Below are 20,873 nucleotides of genomic sequence, written 5' to 3'. Positions count from 1 at the left end.
GCTCCTCCCTCTGCCTTGCCACTTGCACCCCACACCTACCTCATGCTTCCCAATGCCTCTGCCGCTCCGTCTACCATGTTCCGGCCCAATACCCACAATGGACATCACCAACCAATTCCTACTGCAAGGCGCACACGCAGGCGCAAAAGGAGGCTACGCTCACCAATAACAATTGTAGTCACTCAACGTGCATGTCTTCTTCTTTGGTTGCGGTCAAGCTGTGTGTCAAGAAGATGCTCGCAGCGTATACGTCACTCCTGTGCAGTTGACTCGGAGGCAAAGCAAAGGGAGGTCTGCACGATAGCAGTGTTGATCACTTTCTTCGGTCGTGTCAAACACTTAATCATTCATGTTTCATCGTTTTTCCCTATTTATCCTTATTGCTACCGCCTTTTCGTTACGCTCCATGACACACCTCGTATTCGTTTTCCAGCTTGCCATATCCGGGCACTGCTAGTAAATCTTTTGTTCATTTAGCGGAACCCAATGTTCGTTTGCATATTTTGATGGTTATCATAACTAGCCTCCGCTCTCGTTGAATTTTTTTTCCTGCGCTTTCATTTTTCTAGTCAATTCCCCATTTTTTTTGCTTTTCTAGTTTGCCGATTTTTTGACTTTTTTTTACATTTTCACCGCCTTGCTATTTATTTCGCTGCATCTATATTATTTCATTCTCATTTTTTGAGTTACGGATCAATACCTTTTTATGAAATATAGACCCATTACGGTACCACTCCGATCTGTTACACTGTCCATAAAGCGATATTTTAAAAAAAATCATGGTGCTTACATTAGCTGACGCACATTTTTGTTTTGTTATTGACCGCGTCTTGGACCTTTGAATCCCCGAAATCCACGGAAGGACTGACGTTGACCGAATCCACCACCGCCTCCACCTCCACCTCTTCGTCCACCCCGTGCACCTCCACGGCTCCCTACCATAATTAAAATATTTGAACATATTTTGATACCATCGTTTTTACCCATGAAAAATCCGTCTATTCCAAAGCCGGATCATGCAAAGAGACACAACTTGATGATGGAAAACATTTTTGAATGGCGAAATACACCCTATCGTTTCGTAAAAGCTACAAATTGCACCTTCCCCTCGTTGATTGAAAAATCGCCACGTACTTACCACGACCACGACCACCCCTATCGCCATTGAAGTTACCGCTAACGCGTCTCCCTCGAGCATCACTTGGCGTTTTGCGTATGGCACCTATCGCATGGGTAACAAATCAGTAAGTTAACTCGAGGAAAGCGGGGACTGTGAGAATAAAGTAAAATAAAAACCAAAGAATGCACCAACACAGCTTGAAAGTGGTCAAGGAATGCGGCAGAGGAAATAATCAATTACGCTGATTACACGCAAAGATTAACACTTAGGGAGAATATACAGCACCGGCCTGACCTTTGGGCGCGTTGGCATTCATAATCCGTTCTAGCGTAAGCAGCTTAAGCTTGTTGATATACATCTGAAAATATTATCAGGAAATGAAGGGTACCTTCTGACCCTCTTTGAATGACTCAGCGTTGAGGTTATCAGCCAACTTGATCGAAAACATCTATATAGGGATTTCAGTTGCTATACGAGTCCATACGCTTTTCTTAATAGGCCCAAAGATCTCGTCAACTTTTCCTATTTCTTGCTTGTTTTCCAAGTATATAGAAGCATTGAAAAAAGGCACAGCCTCGTTCAGTAATCTGCAGACAAGATCCCTTTGGCAGGCATGGGAAACTTCGCCGACTAATTCAATAGCTTCCGGTGGTCCCTGATCAAAACTTCGATTGCCTATGCCACGACCTCCCCTAAACCCGCCTCGAGTCCCGTGGGAACCACCAAAAAACCCGCGACCCATATCTTTTCAAAATAGCGTGCACTGAAGATGACATATCGCCGAACGCTAGTGATTAGTAAAACAGATCAGGGAACATGTTTTTTTTCATGATTTAGCACCATTTGAGCAAATTTTAATCAAAAATAATTTGTTCATATTTAATTGAATAAATCCAATGTTAAGCAGCTGTAGCAACTATGACCATATCATGTTAACAATCACAACCACTTTATAAAAATAGGAATTCGGAGGTATTATTCTTCATTCTTATGTTATTGTATTTTCTCACTTAAAACTTATTCCAAATACTCATAACGGTTTTCATAATGATAGGAGATCTTTTAACAGCTATGGAATACATAAGACGCTCTCTTCTTTTAAACTTGACGTTCGCCTACTTCTACGAAAATTTTACTTAGCTTGTCGTGAAATCAATCCTTTATAAGGCTGCTAAGTATTTGTGGTGCGATAGCACCAATATTTATATTTATGTTAGCATTGTTTTATTGATACAACGTTTAAGGATTACAAGTTCACTTTATTTAAGACCTTAAAGTTTCTCATATCTGTTATGTATTGCCTCCCTAATGCAGATGCATAATGTTATTGATTTCATGAAGATTGGTTTTTATGACAGTGCATTTCACGCTCGTATGTTCACTAGACATATCTACTTTGTTTAGCATGCACCGGAAAGTAATGTAATTCTAGTGGATAACTCTAATAAATTTCGTATTTACACTTGGTGTCATGGCTCATATTTTGTCGATGTGAATACAATCTCTCCTTGCAAAACTGAAAGTGAGTACTCCATTTAAGTATTAGCGTACTTCCCGTGGACTTTGTCTTGTACCATTCCATCCACATTTCTTGCTAGATTCGCCAATTGTCAAGCTAACATTTCTGACACTGTATTTTGAACAGCCATATCTGGTTTGCCTAAAAATGCTCATTCATGGTAACTTCTGTTAATTAGCAAGCATGTGTTTTTGTTCACTGACATAATTCATAGGAGGATCCTTCGTTTAATTTTGAGGTTAATGACGACAGTTCTTTTATCGTCTGTAAAAATTCAGGTTTATGTCCAGCGTCACATTGGGTTTCGTCGAGCCGAGAACTTCTTGGCATCTGGTTTCACATCTCTTCCCTGACAAGGTCGGCGGTCGTCCCGCATGGCTGGCACTTAGTCACCTTCCTGACGACCTGGAATGCCCCCATTGTCACCACCACATGGTCTTTCTGCTTCAGCTGTACTCTCCCATCGATGATCGGGAGGACTGTTTCCATCGCATGCTCTTTGTCTTCATGTGTAAGAACGGCATTTGTTTTCTGCCACATAACGGAGTCGAGCCCCGGCCCTTTCGCGTCTTTCGCTCCCAATTACCAAAGGAAAATCCCTATTACAGGTAGATTGTAATGTTAGGTAGTAAATTGTTAATCTCCAATCCTTCTCCTTTTTAAGCTCAGAACCACCGTCAGAGTCCGAGGATATAACTGAGCAAGCTATGATGGAGCTCTTTCGATCTGGCAAAGCTCCCACGGCCGGCCTCATAGCAAATCTCTGCCCGGTCTGCGGATGCCCGGGTACCAAGTGTTGCGTTAATTGCAATAAGGCCTATTACTGCTCGAAGGAACATCAGGTTGCCCTACCTGTCTGTTTTACCTTTCGGCTAAATTAAAATCAGCCGTCCCTATTGCGACAACCAAATCTGGCAGACTAGTAGTTGCTTGCATGCTCGTCAATATAGAGAGATATTTTTTATGACCCAAGCTTGCAATGTTGTATGGTACTCGATTTCAGTTAAGGTTCTCCACGCTCCTCTCCTCGTCTAGATTATACATTGGGAACAGAATCACAAAAGCCACTGTCCTAACTACGACTATCTGGCTGAGATGTTTCAGTCGAACCCCTTCCTCCTACCCGAGTTCTCGCTCGCTTCAGAGACCTTAGACAGGGACGATGCGGATACCATCGAGGTCTACAGCTCTGATGACGAATTCGGCTCCGAGGTCGTTGAGGATCCCGAGGTTTCGAGGTATTAACCTTTCTTTCGTGGTGAAACATTAAGATTTTCATACTTTTCTTAGCATGTAGAAAGTGATTCCATAACTTGGAGGTCTTGGTAATCATTGTATGTGATATGGCCGAAGGAAGAAAGTAAAAGAAAAGTTTTGTGTCCAAGTCCTTTTAAGTGATCAAATGTTATTTCGCTACTTTTGACGATAGATAATCATCCTACATGAAGCCTCGTGCAATACATAACAAATGGTAGCACTAGTTTGTGTCTCAGCCCCTAATCGGACTTAAGCAAGCCGTCGAGAATTAATCGAATCTGGAGTTACTACGCATTAAATTGGTTTATATTTCAATGTCAGTTTAGCCCTGTGTTCGTTTCTCATCCATACGCTAGCAACTGCTGCTTGCTGGTGTTTCGAGTTTTCTTTTCCCGCACCAGTTCTATGGAGGAGTTAGTTTTCATTAATTTCTCTGAAAAAAGCACGTCGAGGGGTGTCATTTCACTACATCTCTGTGAGCGAATATTTTTTAAGGTGAAAAATGGAGAGGTTGAGCGACTCGTATTTAATATCACTTTCTTTGATTTAGTGCTGATAAAGAGGAATTCGAAGCACTCGAGGAAGTATCACGTAAGGAGACAAAGGAAAATCGCTTTTTCAACCGATTCAAAGAGATTTTGAGGAAGGAACCTGATCAGGTGACCAGGGCGTGCTTTTGTGAAGATTTCAAACACTGCTTCTGTTGTTAATCACCGTGCTTTTTTCTCCTTCAGGTTGTCCGCTTCGATCGCGGTGGAGTGCCGCTCTGGGCGACTCCTACGCCCACTTTTCCGCCTCCGTGTGTGAAATGTGGTGGAAAAAGGATTTTCGAGTTCCAGGTTTGTTACTACCTCTTCTTTTTATTTCCCATCGAAATAAGTAAATGGTTATTCGAACCTGCTCTAGTAGCATTATAGTCGTTAAGCTAGGGTACTTTTTGTAGGCTGCTGTCCGTGGTAATATTATTTTGGGCTATGGGATTTTTAAGGTGTTGTACAGTTTGAAACCAGCTTTGATTGCAGCCCACAGAAGGGCTGGACCACTAAGTACTGCAGCAGAGGTCAACTAGTAGGAGACGGAAAGGGCCCGTACAAAAGAATATCCAACTGTAACAGATATTTTACTATATTTCACAACCCTTGGGAGCGCTTGTTTTTCTCGCATACGTTTCACCGATTTCGTGATCCACGAAGAATCCATTGAGCCGATTCTTATTCTTTCTGCGTAATGTTATGTATGCTTGTTGTGCATCATTACTGGTTTTTGTCGCTGATGAGCACCTATCCTTCCGTTATTGATCTTCCGGGAATCTTTTTGCTATTTTTGCAAACTTTTTTTCCTTAGGTATGATAAACAAGGCCTAATTTGAATAACCAAGCGACAGCTCACCGAACGTCTTGTAACGCTATGAGCCTTGGTCACATGACTTGCCATAGGCAAGCCGCGCTAAAGGATAGAAATACTCATTTGTTTGAATTGCTAATTATCACCACTCGGTTGTCTAATGAATTGCCTTTAGTTTAGTATTTTCGCTTCAACTCAAACTCTGACTTTGGTCTTTGATCTGCTATGCTCCCCTCTGTGCCGTAGTTGTTGCATTAAATCATAGTTTAAGTGCTCTAGATCTTGCCTAGCTTTGAAGTTCAAGAGGTTTAGTTTCCTGGAATAGTATTTTTTGTGGAAATTGATAGATCCAATTTTTAAGCTCTGGCCCGTTTTAAGACGCTTTTGTGAAACCAATTCATGTTCTTTTATTGTAAATTATCTCCATCATAGGCGCATCAAAATATCGGTAGCCAATAATGAACTTGTGGGAGTGACTAGTGATTACTTCTCCCTTTTGAAAGGAAAAACGCATGAGGTTCTCTAATTGAATGTACATTTGACTCTAGACTAGCTAGCTTCAAACAGATGCCGCACCTAGCCTAAAAAACCGCACAGTTCACCTCAAATCTCTAGATCGGTGCCGCACAGCCCCTCCTTCCATCACAGGTTTAGAACTCGATAAACCAAAGTATGCATGCTCGTGAGTTACGTGATTACCCTCTTTTTGTAGATAACACCTCAGCTCCTGTCCCACTTGAAATTGGACAAGGTCGGCGAGGCCTCACCTGACTTCGCCACTGTCTACATCTTCACCTGTGAGAACTCGTGCCCTCTGGGATTCCCCGGCAGCCGGGACAACACCCCCACGGAGACCTACGTCGAGGAGTTTGCCACCTTCGATCCAGTCCCCTAAATCCTATCTACTCAAGCCGTGCTTCTGCCACTTTGTGACTCCGTCGGGAGACAATGGTCTCAGCCACCTATTCTGCTCCATTCATTAAAGATGGATTTGGCAACTCCGTCCTGTATATGAAATTACCCACTATTCTATTTCATTGTCGACAGGGTGTGTGAGGGTATAGCTTAAGGTACTACCCACTTCATAGAGCGCTTTTAAAGCTGGATCGGGTTAATGAACCAAAGTGCGCGCTGAATTTACGGAATCGAAACCAGGACACGAAAAGCTGGTTTTGCACTTATAAAGCAACTTCGAGGGTGGTGCACCCTCAGAAACTAGAACGTTCCCCAATAGAGCACTTAACTGGCATCCCTAACATCCATGATCAGTTGGGCTCTAGCGATGCGATTGCAACCACATTTGAATGACTACCTGGCTTCTTCACAGAGAGACGTTAAGGGCCTTAGAAACGAATTCTATACGCATAAGCAGGAGGGTCGTATAACAGAAAAGGCCAACGCACAGCACGGATTATGCAAAGGTGTTGCAAATATGGCGCTGACTGATACGGAATGTTAATAATTGGGATCAGGGGCTTGTTTCGGGGATAGAAGACCCTCTAATACAATTCTGACCAAATCCAATGTCTGTTGAAGTAATAGGTCAGTGGCGTAACAATGCAGACATTTAACAAGTGCAACGGTACAAGTAGTTGGATCCCCTCACTCATCATCGTCGTCATCCGACTCATCACTGTTTCCGCCACGAATTGTCTTCGTCGAGCGTTTGAACGGCATTTCTCTTTTCTTATTCTTTGCGAAATCTGGTGGCTGACTTAGGTCACCGCTGTAGTCCACAACACCTGCAACACCCAACCGCCAGTCAAGCATTTCGGTGCTGAAGTCATCGTGACCTCCAAGGTCATCGAATCCAATTACTCGACCCACCACCTTCTCCTCTTTAATGAGGATCAGTGTAGGTAAAACGCGAACTCCAAGACGAGATACAAGAAAAGGAGACTTTTCAACATCTACTTTGATGAAACGGCACTCAAGATGACGTGGAGCCAGCAGCGAAAGGTGTTTGTCGAAGATGGCACAGCGCACAGTAGTACTGCGGTAGAAGTGGGCACAAACTTTAACAGATTGCTTGCAGATGGTGAAAAAGTCCTTCTCCGAGGCCAGCTCCGAGTAGATGCCGTGACCGTTGGCAAGCCATTCCTCCTTCTTGCTGGCTTTCTCCTTCAACTCAGCTAGACGACGTTGACGAATCTTCTCTAATTCGTCTTCGTCCACTTTTTCCAACTTGGCAATCTCCTGATCAACCACATCCTCAATGACCTGGGCAGCCCTGCATAGCTGCGATTCGATTATCTTCTTGGTTTGGGACTCACTAAGATTCATTTTGGTGGACTTGGACCTAGGTATGGTAAGGATAGTATAAAAATACTTGAAGTTTTCAGAGATCCTAAAGAAGCAATCAATCAGTATCTATATTTTAAGAACACGATGCATCAATAAAATGACAACAATTTTCTTCATAGACTATCTCATAAACGTGCTGACCAAGCTACTATTACCTGAAAGCAAATGACAGCAATAAAGTAGTTAAATCTGCAAAAGTAGATTGTTTAAGGTTTACTTCTTATGTAAGTACATAAACACAACATAGTAAATGCACATGTCCTGTACAGAAACGAAAAAAACAGTGTGCAACGCCGAATAAAAGAAAAACGCCTTTGACAACGAATTTCAAGTAGAAACCTAGCGACCATTAAAGTATTGTAGGCATCGAGTCGAACGAACATTCATACCGCTAGAAAACAGAACGTAACGGATTCATCAACTATCATATCTGGGCCATTTAAAGCAGCCGCCTTGTTCGCGTGGTGCACATGAAAATTGAGGTATCCATTGGCAGCATAATCAGATAAAGGACGTAAGAGCACTTTTCCGTAAAACGTCTTAAATATTGTTTTGCAGCTGTATGAAATCATAAGTATTGATACGTATTGCAAAGTTTAAATAAGACTAGCAAAACGAAATAAATGCTCTCTGGATTTCGAACAGTTTCCACCCATACTGAACAGTGCGAAGCCTACGAATCTCCACAACTGTTTACTAATAAGACCCAGTTCTAGGTAAATCCAAAGCCAAGACATGCATAATTAAAAGTAGGACTCAGCATGATCTCACCTTAGCGAAATACTAATATCCACTATCTCCACTCCGGCTAGCGGGTGGTTTTTAATGTTTAGGACTGATGGCTGAAGTGGAAGCGGCTACGCGGGGCGTCTAGAATGAAGTTCAACGAAAAGGCGATGATCCTTACTCCTCCGTTTGGGTCGTCAATTCGCAGTCGTTAAATTTCGTCTATGCCCATACTCTTCCATCTTTCTAACCTTCTCTAGAAAATCCATGTGTTTTAAGGAAGAAAGCAATTACAAATCCAACTAACACGTTAAAAGCGTGGTCAAGATAGATTGGAAAAGTATACCTCGAGAGGTCTAATATTCCTTGGAACCTTAAATTGGGAAAGAAACGGTTTTCGAATAATGTTAAATATAGTAAGCTGTAAATTAAAGACTTTTAGGACACATGTAAGCCAAAATCATCAAATGCCACATCCCTGCCTTTTGACAGTTGTTAACAAAGTCACCATGTCCGCTTTCAATGCACAGAAACGATTCAGAATATTTATATACGAACTATACCATCTCGGTGAGGGTTTTTCCGAGATGTCTCTAATTTACGCTGTTTCGAACTGGGAGTAGGGAAGTGCGAGTTACATTGAGCTAATTTGCAACGAACCTTCAAGTTCTCATCATGATAATTTTCGTATGGGTAGCGTGACCAAGCAGACTACTTTTTTTTCGGATTTGACCTATTCCACGCACAATTGTTTCGCTTAAATGTTCACTAAGTTGTGATCATGTTTCTAGCACGGAAGTGAGACAGTAAGCCAAGACCTTGACATTGCATTTTTAGATAAGGAAAATTCGTACTGGAGATGCCCGCAACTTCGAAAATAAGCTCCTCCCCGACTTTCTTGAAGTATAATTTGATTGCCAATCTCTGAACATCACAGAGAGTGGTGCTCTCCCACAGTCCTGGCTGACTGACCCATCTTCAGCAGAGGCGCACTCTAACTCCACTGGTAACTGCTCAAATGCCAAGGTTAATTATTTACTATAAGTACGCGCAACCGAAATCACCAACACGCAACCCAAACGCAGGCTCCGCCTCCGGCAGTCTGTTCTATGACTACCAAAAACGTATACACTGGCCCCACCTCCTTTGCACACTCATATCGATAAATAGACATCTGCTCTAAAGTCTCTACCTGACACCTGTCTAATGGGAGGCCTCGAGAGGATAGTAACTCCAAGTCACAAAATTGGCAGCCCAGTCTATCACAATTGTGGGCACAAAAAATCCGTTTTAAATAGGGGTTATTATAAGTTGTTTATGCCGGGTTTCTGCTTAAGAAGGATGCGGTTGTATCTGCTCCCACCGCGCTGCAGCTTCAAATGCGGTGATGAAAATTTGGCCACAAGAATGTACGCCGAGTCGCATGCAATACCAGGGTTCAAGGTGCAAACAACTAAAACCGTTTTTAATGACCGACCTAATGCTCATCAAATGCGACACCCGCGTGAGTTTAGGTTCAGTACGCTTTGACCCGCCAATTTTAGAGCGACGGCCGAGAGCAAATTGGCAGATCACAGTGTATGGAACCTGTCAACGGAGGCATACAGGTGCCTAAATCAACCTCGATGGAGCGGGAGCTGCCCAACCCCTGCCAACATCGAACCCACTCACTTGAAGTGAAGACGAACCGCTCCTCCTCACTACTTCCCAGCTGGTCTCCAAATTCATTACGCGCACTATCTGCTGAGCCCAGCACGAAAACACCAGCAACAACCAAGACGGGTATGCATGGCGAAAAACGGCCGCCTAACGAAAACAGACAAAGAAAAGAGCAGTGGTGAGAACACGTAAAAATGTCTTTATTTACAAGCACATAAGCACCATTAAAAATCCCAGCCAACAACAAGGGATCCATTCTCATGCCTCAAAAACTATTATGAATAAGTAGGCTTTAGAATGGTCTTGGCAGTGACAGAGTCAGGAAATAGCTGATTGTAGGTTATCAGCGGGACATAGGCCGCTGTAACTAAGCGGCCTGAGAAGTAACGTCCGTGCAGCTTGTTAACGCACTGCGTTGCTATGGCAATACTGGGACACTTGACGTAGACATTGCCTTGGGCGCTAGTTTGGTCCACGAAGATGTGCAAAACCCCGCCAAGGAGGGAGCATTCGCTGATAACATCATCCTTGATTTCCTCGAAGGTAGTGTGCGAGGCGACATGAGGATCAAACATGTTCGACAGCATAAAACACTGAGTGCAGACGGGGGGAGCGACGGCAGAGGACGAACTGACCTTACCAGCTATGCCTAGAGTCGGGTTGCCCTGAAGCTGGGCTAGAGCCGCCTTAGGCATCTCCAACCCAGTGCCTTCAGCAAGTTTTGCCATCAGGGCCAATCGGCCCGTAGTCCCCAGATCAACACCGGTTCTGTCAGCCTCCTCGTTGTCCAACGCACTCAGATTAGCGTAATCACTCCTCTCTGTAACATAATTTACCTGAACAGAAGGGAGATTAACAGAAAAAACTTACTTTCATAGCTCTGCCAGCCAAATCAAATCCGTTGAGTTGATCCAAAGCCTTTCTTGCGTCGTCACCGTTACTGTAGGTAACAAATCCGTAGCCCTGGGAGCGATTCGTCTGTGGATCTTTGATTAGTTTTATATCATCCAGTTTGCCGAAAGGCTCGAAGATGCCCCGTAGCATCTCCTCCGTGATGTTGAAATGAAGGGAGCCAACGTACAACTTCATTGGTCCCCTAGAGGACACAGGTCTACCATAAGCGGCAGCCATGGCAGATCCGCCAGCGGTAGCAGCACGGTTCTTTTCGGCATGGCTTTGTTGAATCTGAATAGGAACGCCGAGAAGCTTTGTGCCGGTCAAACCAAGGGCTAGCTGTGCAGACTCCACTTCACGAAACTCAACGTAGGCGATACCCTTTGAGCGCTTCGTTTTACCATCGATAATCAAACGCACGTCACGTATTTTCCCAACTGATGAGAAGAAATCCTCCAAATCTCTCTGTCGGATTCGGGCAGATAACTGCCAAACAAACACAGTCCTCGCATCTCTTTCTTCCGGAGAGAGCTCAGGACTAAACAAGTAGTTTGGGAAATAAAGTCATACCTTCTCGGGCGCGGTTCTCCATTACGATAAAAACGCTTTGGAGCCTTGTCATCAGAGTCTTCCCGTTCTCGCTCCGGAGGGAATTCATCCCGACGGGAGCGCTCGTAACGAGGGTGATCGTAGTCCCGATCTCGACGCCTGTCATAGTCGCGATTACGATCTCTATCCCGATCGCGTCTATCGCGATCACGTTCGCGTCTCCGCTCGGATCTGAATTCATCCCGATCACGCCTACGGTCTGAGCTTCTGTCACGGTGCCTACACGTGCAAAGAGGGAATCATGGGAAAGGGGAATGAAACTAACCTTCGGCTGCGGTCCCTAGACCTGGATCTAGAACGGTCACGATGACGCGAGCTGCCGGACTTATCGACGGAGGAATTCTGTGGGACGACATCAGAAGAGACAGGGGGCACGCACGCACGTACGAGCACACAAACAGGACAGGAGGGCGAGAGAATCGAATAAAAAATTAGATTGCTGGACTAAACACATACTGGTAAGCAAAAACCAACTTATAACTACATGAGGAAAGGGAATTAGCCAGACGCCCGCAACGACGTCACCGCTGATGGGTACTTCCGAAAGTAATCTAATAAAACAAAAAGCGAAGTTCAGATCGATTAACCTACAAAGACACTGAGAAACAAAATGACTGTAAGGACTTATCTACGGATTCTAGAGGTTCTGTGTAGTGCAACCTAAACTAACTAATCAGGAGACCAACGATCCATAAGAACTACCGGGGGATTCAGAGCAGAAACCACTTCACATAAGAAGAGTACCGACGTCTACTCCCAATTTGCTTATGCTTACACAGTTACAGGTAACGATACAAAAATGCCAAGTGCTTCCAATATGAAGAAATAGCCCCCAAAGGGTGAACGACGTAGCTCAATGCAAGTACAAACACAAAACATTCATTCAGCGCGAATTAAAAGCAGTCATTCATAAAGTCACTAATGTCGATGAAGAACCCCACGTACCCCTTTCTCAAAGGGAGCCTCTAGCATAGCCTCCACATCGATCTCGTCTGCCATCATGGAACGCTTGTACCTTGCGAAGTAAAACCAAAACTAATGAGCAGCCGATTCAAACAACAAATCGCAACCCACGACAAAGGAGGGCAAAACTGCAAAAAGTTACATAGCAAAGGTGATATAAGCATACGTCTAATCAGAAGTGTTTTGCCAATTGAGTGTTTAAGATTTTTGAATCACGACTATTAAGAGAATCTCAGAAGTTCAGTTTTATTAAGATTAAATGCAATATTGCTTAAAAAATTGTATTCTAGTACTTTTAATGCATTATTAAAAACATTCCGAACCCAGAGTTGTCCCGTTACCAATTCTTGCCTTTTTTGAACAAAATATTTGGGGTTTTTGTTTTATCTTCTATGAATGTATCAAAAGTGATTTAAATGCGAGTGTGCCATCAAAGTTTGCTAAGCGTTAGAATTATGTAAGAATTTCTAAGGTGTCTGCAAATTCAAATTATTTGCTAACGTAGGGCTCTAGAACGCTCATTTATCTGCTGCTTCCCTGAAGACAAAAGCAGACATAAAACTCTCACAGAATCTATATATGCGACATACAGAAGGTATTGGGACTACTGGCATGGCCCAGAGGCCAGCCCGTCTGGCGAGGCACAGTGGCCCCTCTACCAAAACTGAGTGTTAAACAACCAACAAAAACATTGCATAATAATAAAAGTTTGATGTGTTTTCCCCTATGGAATACGAGATCTAGTCCTCACAAATTACGAAGCGCTTCGTGGTCCAAGCATTCCCAAACCAAGCTACGTTGCATGCGTTACTTTTACCACAACCCATCTTAGCAGGATGTATAATTTCAGCGTCCCAGGACTCCCTGAAGACGAAAGAAGATAAAATACTCGGACAGAATATATATTTGGCGCAGAGGCGTCTGGGCTACTGGCATGGCCCAAAAGGCCAGCCCACCCAGCGAGGTACAAGGGGGCTAATTCAAAGTACAAAAGTGACGCCTCACCAGAACCGAGGGATAAACCACTATCGTATTACACAATAGTTCATTTATGGGAAAACCTTGGGAAAATTGCGGGTGCTGTAAGTTGTAATGGTTTTAAAATTTCATTTTTTTTCATGTGCCTACTTTATGCATTTAATCTGAAAGAAAAGTATTTGAGTAAGCAATAGGTTTATCTGTGTATTAATTTCCCCGATTTCCTGAACAAATGCATTGTTACGCATCTTGAAAGAATTGGGAAATAACGGCAAACTTCCGGCTTCTTTAACGAGCAAGTCACTGTCCACGAGTAAAATTATAACCCTTCACAAGTAATGAGGATTAAAAGTATTGTACAAAGACAATAACCATGAAGAAGAACGCTAATCAATTTCCCCATATGAAAGGACAATGGTTGACCTCCTAAGATTTTTCAACAGCCATCAATTATGGTGACCTACTTTGCTCACATTTCGCTTCCAACCATCCACGTGGCTTATGACGACATCAGCTTTGAATAAACTGAATCAAGTAGTCAAATTCAAAAACTGGAAATTGACCATTAACGAATTTGATGATTCCAGGACAAAACATTTCCTTCAGGATGAATAATCCATTGCCAATAATCCACGACCCATTGTGTTCGAGAGCGTACATTGGGATTTTGTTCACATAAAACTATTCTAAATGGTCAGTGTGGTGGGATTAACTAGCAAAAGTCAAAACAAGCAATCCTTAGAAGAAATAATGTAAAACGGAAATTACCTAACTCCAGAGACACCCCACTTATTTCAGCTATTATCGGTGTTATCCGTGCCTCGGAAATCCCTCGCCATCCGGCCTCTAACCCGATTACAACAGAGCTCACTTGTGCCGTCCTTTCTTCAATCTCCTATCATTTTGCATGCTTGTTCAGACCCCTATGGGTTATGAAGTCCTTTGGGGCAATTGGAGCGTTGCCTACGTCAATAAGGACTATTTTTAACGTCCGCCATTGGTTGAAATATGCCATTAGCGGCGATATTGGCAGGTGCCGTAAGAAGGCACAGGCTAATTAGCCGATTCACCGTATTAACATCCCAACGGGCATACAAGTCTTTATCTTTACTTTAAATAAAGTGTATTACTCTAAAATTGGCATTTGACCTTAAATGCGATAGTGATTTTAGTTTGTAATCAATGATAATAAATGCGCTATGTTTGCATATTTTTGTTAAACAAAACATGGTTATCTCAGATGCAAACTTCACATAGTTCTGGAGTTTCAGCCCGAACTCGAGACATTCTAAAAGAATGCAGAAAAGTTGTGTACAGCAGCAAACGGTGTCGAACTCTAAGCTACCCCTCGAGAAGAGAAATAAGCTTATAAGCTCTTTCAGAAGGAAACTACAAAAGGAAAAAAACGCGAGATCGCTGAGATCTACAAATGTAAGACGAAATGTCACCGCCTGAAAATGTCTCTACCCATGTTAGTAACTACTATGAGGTGGATTTTGTCTACGAGGGTACATTATAGCGATTTTTGGGCAAAAAACTATTCGATTTTCAAGAGAGTAGCCCAAGATAATCTAGTAGTTTATGCACTAACATGGTCCAAACATTGGAATAGTGTTCGTTTCCACGTTGAATGTTGAAATTGAGCTCCAACAATAAGAAAAAACCCAGTGATTTAGTGGACCACCCATATCAATGTGACTGGCTGATGCGTTGCATGATCCTGGGCATTGGTGGATGAAGCCAGATGTGCCCATTCCAAAATTTCACCCAGCGATTAATTTAATCAGGGTCAGTAGCTGAGATGTTGTAATTAAAGGAAAAGTATTATTTGTTTTTATGTGGTATGAATAAACCTCACAGCAGTTATCAGAAATAAGTACTCCAAGAGACGATGATCTCTTCCATTATGTTATTGAATATTAAAAGTGACACTGTGGGGAAATTCCTGTTTCAATTACAATCACCCATAGCTTCCTTTTGAGAGCACCTTTTGATGAAGAACATCTGGCAAACTGGAATGGTAAGAAAAAAGGTAATTTTTAGAAGAATAATAATACTAATAACAAAATAAATTCACAAAATTTTACAAATGCTTTGCAATGTGTATACTGTAATTTTAGCGGATCTTTGTAAGGCAGCCAAACTCGTATCTCACTCATGATACTCAAGTTATCTTTCCGTTTTCACCACCCCCCAAATAAATAATATATCATAGTAATGAGTAATTTTGACGTAGATACACTCATTGATTGCAGTGCTTATTGTTTGCAACATAATAAAGTATGGCTTGAATCCTAGGTAAAAGCTAAAATATTTAAGGAACCGGCGGGATGAAGTGATTCTAGATGTTAGTTTTAAAAAGTCTGCAATCTTTGGTTGGGTACCCACGGTTTGGAACCATGCACGCATTTTCAAACTCAATTTTTGCAAAAAAGCGAGAAACCAGTCTTTAAAGCTAAAAACTTTCTCTGTTTTCTATCTCGCCATCTTCCTTCAAAAATGCAAAATTCTGGAAATACTTAGAAGCTTTAAAGAAGAATTTCTAATAGCTAATCAGCAATGCCAACCATTAAACGAGGCCAATTACCAATAATCAGTGGCCAATGCCAATTTCATATACGCAACATATCACGCTCATTTTCATCTTCACGCTTTAGCGAGGTTACTCAAATTGCCCAAAAACATTTCTTTTGACCTCTAAACTGTCTGCACCAAAATACAAGAGTTATAAGTAGGCTTACAAGTCCCCAAGCTGCGGATGCCTATTGGTCAGCTCGTGGACAGTTGACAATTTGAAGAAGATCCGCGAGTAATAACAAACAGGAAATGGAATTGCTAACAAATCATGATATGGCGTCATTTACCATAAAAGCAACTAAAATCGCAAAAAAACGCAGTAAATATGAGCTATCATAGATTGTTGTTGGAATGGCCTAAGCGAGGTGAAGAAATTCCAAATCAGGGGCGATTCAAGCACTAGGATGTGATGGATTAATTTTTGCCTTTTCAGTCAGTGGGTAAAACACTTTAGGAATAATACTAAAGCAGCCGTGAGTAGAAAAATATTATTTTATCCATAAAATTTTCCAAAAATCCCTCTCTGCAGTAGTAAAATGAAAAGTTTGCGCTAGTAGATGAGTGAAGAGTTTAGAAATTCGGGTAATTCAGTATTCTTTTTTATAGGCTTTTGACGAGAAACAAATGATCGAAATTAAATGGTGAAGTATTTAACCTATCTACAATTATCTTTCCGTTTACTTAAATCGGCCATGCCTTTTTCCGAGGATGCCCACTTTTATCAAAAACAAATTTTGCAGATTGTGTTTTCTGTCTTTTTAAGATGTTCACCCTTTTCCCCGCCACAAATTTCAGTCTGCAACCTTACCCTTGCCAACCAGTTCGCCAGCTGGCGCTGGTCAAAGTAGTAATACTCAAAAACAAATTACACCTCATACTCATTAAAGGCATCTTTAAAGTCATTTGACTTGCAAAAGTTTAATTTTTCCTTTTGGAGAGCAAATTACACTTCAGCGACTCTCCCGTTGTCTGAGGGCTCCATTTCGCCCCTCTTCCACCCTACTTTGCCATTTGATTGCACGCTATTCGGCCATAATTTTGTTCCGTACAGTTTCTGTTCAATCGGCCTGATCTCCATGAGCTAGCCCATCAGATTATTAAAGTAGATTTGTGGGGTGTATCGGTATAGAAAAAAAAACTCAACTAAATTTCTGTGCTGTTTGCGAAACACTTTTCTTTTTTAGAAAATTGCTGTCCATTTAACATTGAGGTAAGCACTTCTTTTACAATGCTCCTTTTAACTTTGGGGATTACTAAAGTTTATGCCCGTAAAAGTCAGGAGTGGTAAAAGTTACTCAACCTAAAAACATTTTTACTTAATAAAATGCCAATTCATTTCCAAATGCAGAACACTTTTGATCTGATTGTAGCGAAGAATGCTTTCGCAGATAGAATCCCTGTCCTGTACAAAACTTGACAACTGCCTAGCTTGTATTCGTCTCCACGCTACACATTTTTTGCACTAAAAAATTTCGTTTATTAGATTTGTTGACAGAAATCGTTGGCGACAGTAGGATTTACGATCCAAAGCAATCTGTTCTGGTCCTTGAAAGATGCATCTTCACTACAAAAAGATACTGGTAATTTTAGCCGCACGGACGAAAAGGGAAGAAGTGACTGGGGAATTGATTATGCTCATTGCCTTTGATCGCCTTAAGCAAGTAATATGGGTGGCTTAGCATAATGCTTTGATAGTTTGTTTACCTCTATATTCGATTAGGCGGGGCACTTAAGTCTCTGGAGATTGCACTTCTGCCTCCGGGCTATGCCCGTAGCCTCAGTGCTTCTGGAAGACTCGTGACACTACATTACCTAAGAAAAGGTCCTCAACCACTGATTGTCCTGTCGTGCATTGCTATAGAGGAAATTTTGAATGCACTCAATCAAAATAAGGTAACTCCCATCAAATAAGTAGTTTTAACTCACCGCCCCTTACTACGGTACAAAGTGGAAGCAATTTAGGAGTTGCTATTTTCACCAGAAATAATCCTATTTTAATGCCCGATGCATTCGATGGGCTGGGAATCTTCCACTTGTCTAACTATGCGCTGGTAGAATTTCTCGAATGCCTAGTCTAAACGTTAAAATTCGCAAAAAGCTGAGGCATACGTAAAATTTTATGAAGAGTTTCCAAAAATACACTAAATGGAGAGCTAGCAATAATATAATTAAATTATTTGTGTTGAGATATACGAGTGATATAATTTTAACCTTGAGAACTGGAAAGTTGTTTTTAAAATACCTTGCATAATTAAAGCATCGTTTCTCCGACATTGAGGCATTATCTTTGTACACCTCCCCTACAGCGAACCTCACTAAATTGGTACCAACTTTCTATTATTGTTTTTTATTATCAAAGGCGCCATCTAGATTTTAAATGCTCAAAATGCGTTGTCAATATCTATTTGTGTTTAGACTTCTTGTGGAATGCGCTGGGAGGTGCCATCTTGCCTATTCAGGCAGTGTAAAATGGATCGCGTAGTTATAGTTTCTTTTTAATTACAGCGACTGAGAGCATCGCTGAACCAGATTTCGAGTTAACCAAACAAGAAACAGTTACTTGTAGTATGCCTAATATTTTCGCCAATCATCGGCCACAAGCATTCTAACAGCGTTTAAAGGACTCAGAATCAAAACTCTGAAATCGCGGCAGACAGGTGGATTAAGCGCCTTTAATACTATATGGCACAAGACAGTAAATAGGGAAAACGAAGCAAGCAGAATATTTTAAATTTGTTTACTTACTTTTTAGGTAAACAAAATTAGCTTACCATTCAGCAGACCTAAGCAGACTGTATGTTTTTTTAAACCCTCTTTGACAAGGTGGTCACTACGTTTTTTACTCGAAAAGCAGTTGCGTTTTCACCTTTTTGCTTTACACTTAGAAATACTGTAGTTAATTCAAAACAATCCCCACCCTTTTACTTCAGCAAGATTCAAGCAGATACATATTTTTACAATAAATAGAGGTTTAAAATCATGAAAATAAGAAACTCTGGAACGCCATATCCTTGCTGTTAGCTACTCAGAAGTGGTTACACGTCACATGGAGCAAAAGAAAGCCACAGCGTTATTACGCGGAAAAGGGGATTTGGTTTGCTGCCAAACTAACCATTAGTTTTTTAAAATAAAGTCGGTAGCGACCAAATCCAAATTGTTGAGACATGAAAGTGACTGGCGTTTCTCTAGGTTCTCTCCTATTCATTTTTCTACTGCCTTGATCTATCGAATCACAGTGGTTTTAAGCTTATTGCTATAAATAATTACAACACAATAAAGCATTTTTTGAATCCTTATCTAAAGCTCATATCTACCTATTCGTAATTGAGGCTTAACAAGACATTCTTATTCAAGATGGTACCTTTCTAGGTTTGAGCACTTCCACAGCTTCATTACTGAAGCAATCAGAAGCACACAACACTGTATACAGGTTTATAGACACATGAGAACCTAAAAAAACGTTCACGAGAGACACGGACTTATGGAAAATAGGACATCGGCATGTGGGATAGTTTTTCAAATGGTTTACACCATCCTGAATTCTAAGGAGCATGAGCCGGGTTTCTTTTGATTTCCCTAAGTACCATCGCGATTTGAAATAAACAATACTTCTACTAACGGTAGGCTCCAGTATGTTTTATATTTTAATTATTAGTTTTGCTTTCTAGAACAGGTGATGCGCAAATGTATTAAGATAACATCTTTATTACTACGTACGCGTTCATTTTTAAAAGTACCAAACTTGGTAAAGAAACGGAGTAGTTACGTTTGACATACAGGGATCATCGGAAAATGTCTCTCATTTTTTGTCATATATACAATGAGTAGGTTATTTTTATAATTGCAATAATTTGGAGAATGATTACATGGATTTGATTATCATAATGGATCGACACAACGAGTGGATGTAAGTGTGCCTCCCTAAATGCGTCCGGAAACCGAAAATCACTAAATAACATAAATGTATTAGTTTTGTGGTCTAGCAATAGCATTATACATTAGCTCATTTAACCATAATCCCTTAGCAGCTACTGAAACTTAGTGAAGAATAGATGGGATATCGACTAGGCTGTCACTAATGATGCGAAAAGGAGGAGGGGGACTACATCTTGAGGAACCAAATTCGTTTATTATGGTGCTACTGGACTCTAAAACTTTTTGTTTGCTAACTAGACTAGATATCACCTGATTACTACTCCTTCAGCCCCCAAAAAATGCCTTCAATTTTAGCCGAAAAAGATTTAAATAGAAGTGTACATTGAGACTACGTCTTCGCTGATGACCGGTTAGAGTAAGTTGAGGTTAAACTGCCCATTGGTTAATACATCATTAAGTAAAATATCAGTCCTCTGACGTTTACATCAAAGTGGAGCTTAAGTTATATTGGTATAAAAGTGGTGCAACCGTAAAGGTACTGCACACAGTAGAGAGGGACAATTTTGGCCTCTTTATTACTTTGGGTGCCTGCACACATATCGTGAGCCAATCCAAAAGACATTTACTAATTCGGGCAGGCAGTGGAGGTAGGGCCCTCATGCAATAGTTGGTCGCAGCGAACAAAGCTCCTACAAAAGAAAGGGTAAAGCACTCGGATGTCCAAGCGTAAAATAAGCACCAAGCCCAGCTCACAGAGGGAGAGATTTAGTTGGAAAATGAAATGTTTAATTTGGGATAATCTGTATCAAGCCCATACGAGGTTGAATCTATCTGTGATATCAGCCAGCTGTTTCATTTGGAAATATTTGAATTTTCCAAAGGGTAGTTGTTGGTACCCCTCGAATTGTGCTTCCTTTCTCTTCCATCACAACCCGATAATTCAGGTTCAATATTAAAACCATCCCAAATTTGTTATCTACTGAGCCTTCAATTAAGGATAGTCATTTTGTTGTACTCAACACAAGTATATCCACTCATCAAACTCAT

General features: G+C 41.5%; 3 protein-coding genes across 3 annotated transcripts; 1 reads left to right on the top strand and 2 right to left on the bottom strand. All coding sequences in view use genetic code 11, as the record gives it.

Annotated features, from left to right (window-relative positions):
• Window positions 1–816: 816 nt before the first annotated feature.
• On the bottom strand, window positions 817–1,862 carry EGR_06248 (H/ACA ribonucleoprotein complex subunit; the record flags this gene model as incomplete). The annotated part of the gene is made up of 5 exons (XM_024495497.1): window positions 817–935; window positions 1,139–1,222; window positions 1,415–1,478; window positions 1,509–1,568; window positions 1,605–1,862. The coding sequence occupies 5 exons, from the start codon at window positions 1,860–1,862 to the stop codon at window positions 817–819; spliced, it is 585 nt and encodes a 194-aa protein (XP_024350128.1).
• A 1,059-nt stretch (window positions 1,863–2,921) lies between these two features.
• On the top strand, window positions 2,922–6,135 carry EGR_06247 (Programmed cell death protein 2; the record flags this gene model as incomplete). Its single annotated transcript, XM_024495496.1, has 6 exons — window positions 2,922–3,247; window positions 3,304–3,493; window positions 3,675–3,877; window positions 4,447–4,555; window positions 4,631–4,735; window positions 5,953–6,135. The coding sequence occupies 6 exons, from the start codon at window positions 2,922–2,924 to the stop codon at window positions 6,133–6,135; spliced, it is 1,116 nt and encodes a 371-aa protein (XP_024350127.1).
• Window positions 6,136–6,842: 707 nt separating this feature from the next.
• Window positions 6,843–13,776, bottom strand: EGR_06246 (RNA-binding protein 39; the record flags this gene model as incomplete). Its single annotated transcript, XM_024495495.1, has 8 exons — window positions 6,843–7,539; window positions 8,316–8,401; window positions 10,244–10,765; window positions 10,800–11,361; window positions 11,394–11,651; window positions 11,698–11,774; window positions 12,378–12,447; window positions 13,700–13,776. The coding sequence occupies 8 exons, from the start codon at window positions 13,774–13,776 to the stop codon at window positions 6,843–6,845; spliced, it is 2,349 nt and encodes a 782-aa protein (XP_024350126.1).
• Between the last annotated feature and the right edge of the window lie 7,097 nt (window positions 13,777–20,873).

This window comes from Echinococcus granulosus, assembly GCF_000524195.1.
Source record: "Echinococcus granulosus chromosome Unknown EG_S00053, whole genome shotgun sequence".
NCBI classification, from domain to species: domain Eukaryota; kingdom Metazoa; phylum Platyhelminthes; class Cestoda; order Cyclophyllidea; family Taeniidae; genus Echinococcus; species Echinococcus granulosus.
The sequence above is the reverse complement of the archived record's forward strand: the minus strand, read 5'-3'. Positions and strand labels throughout refer to the sequence as shown.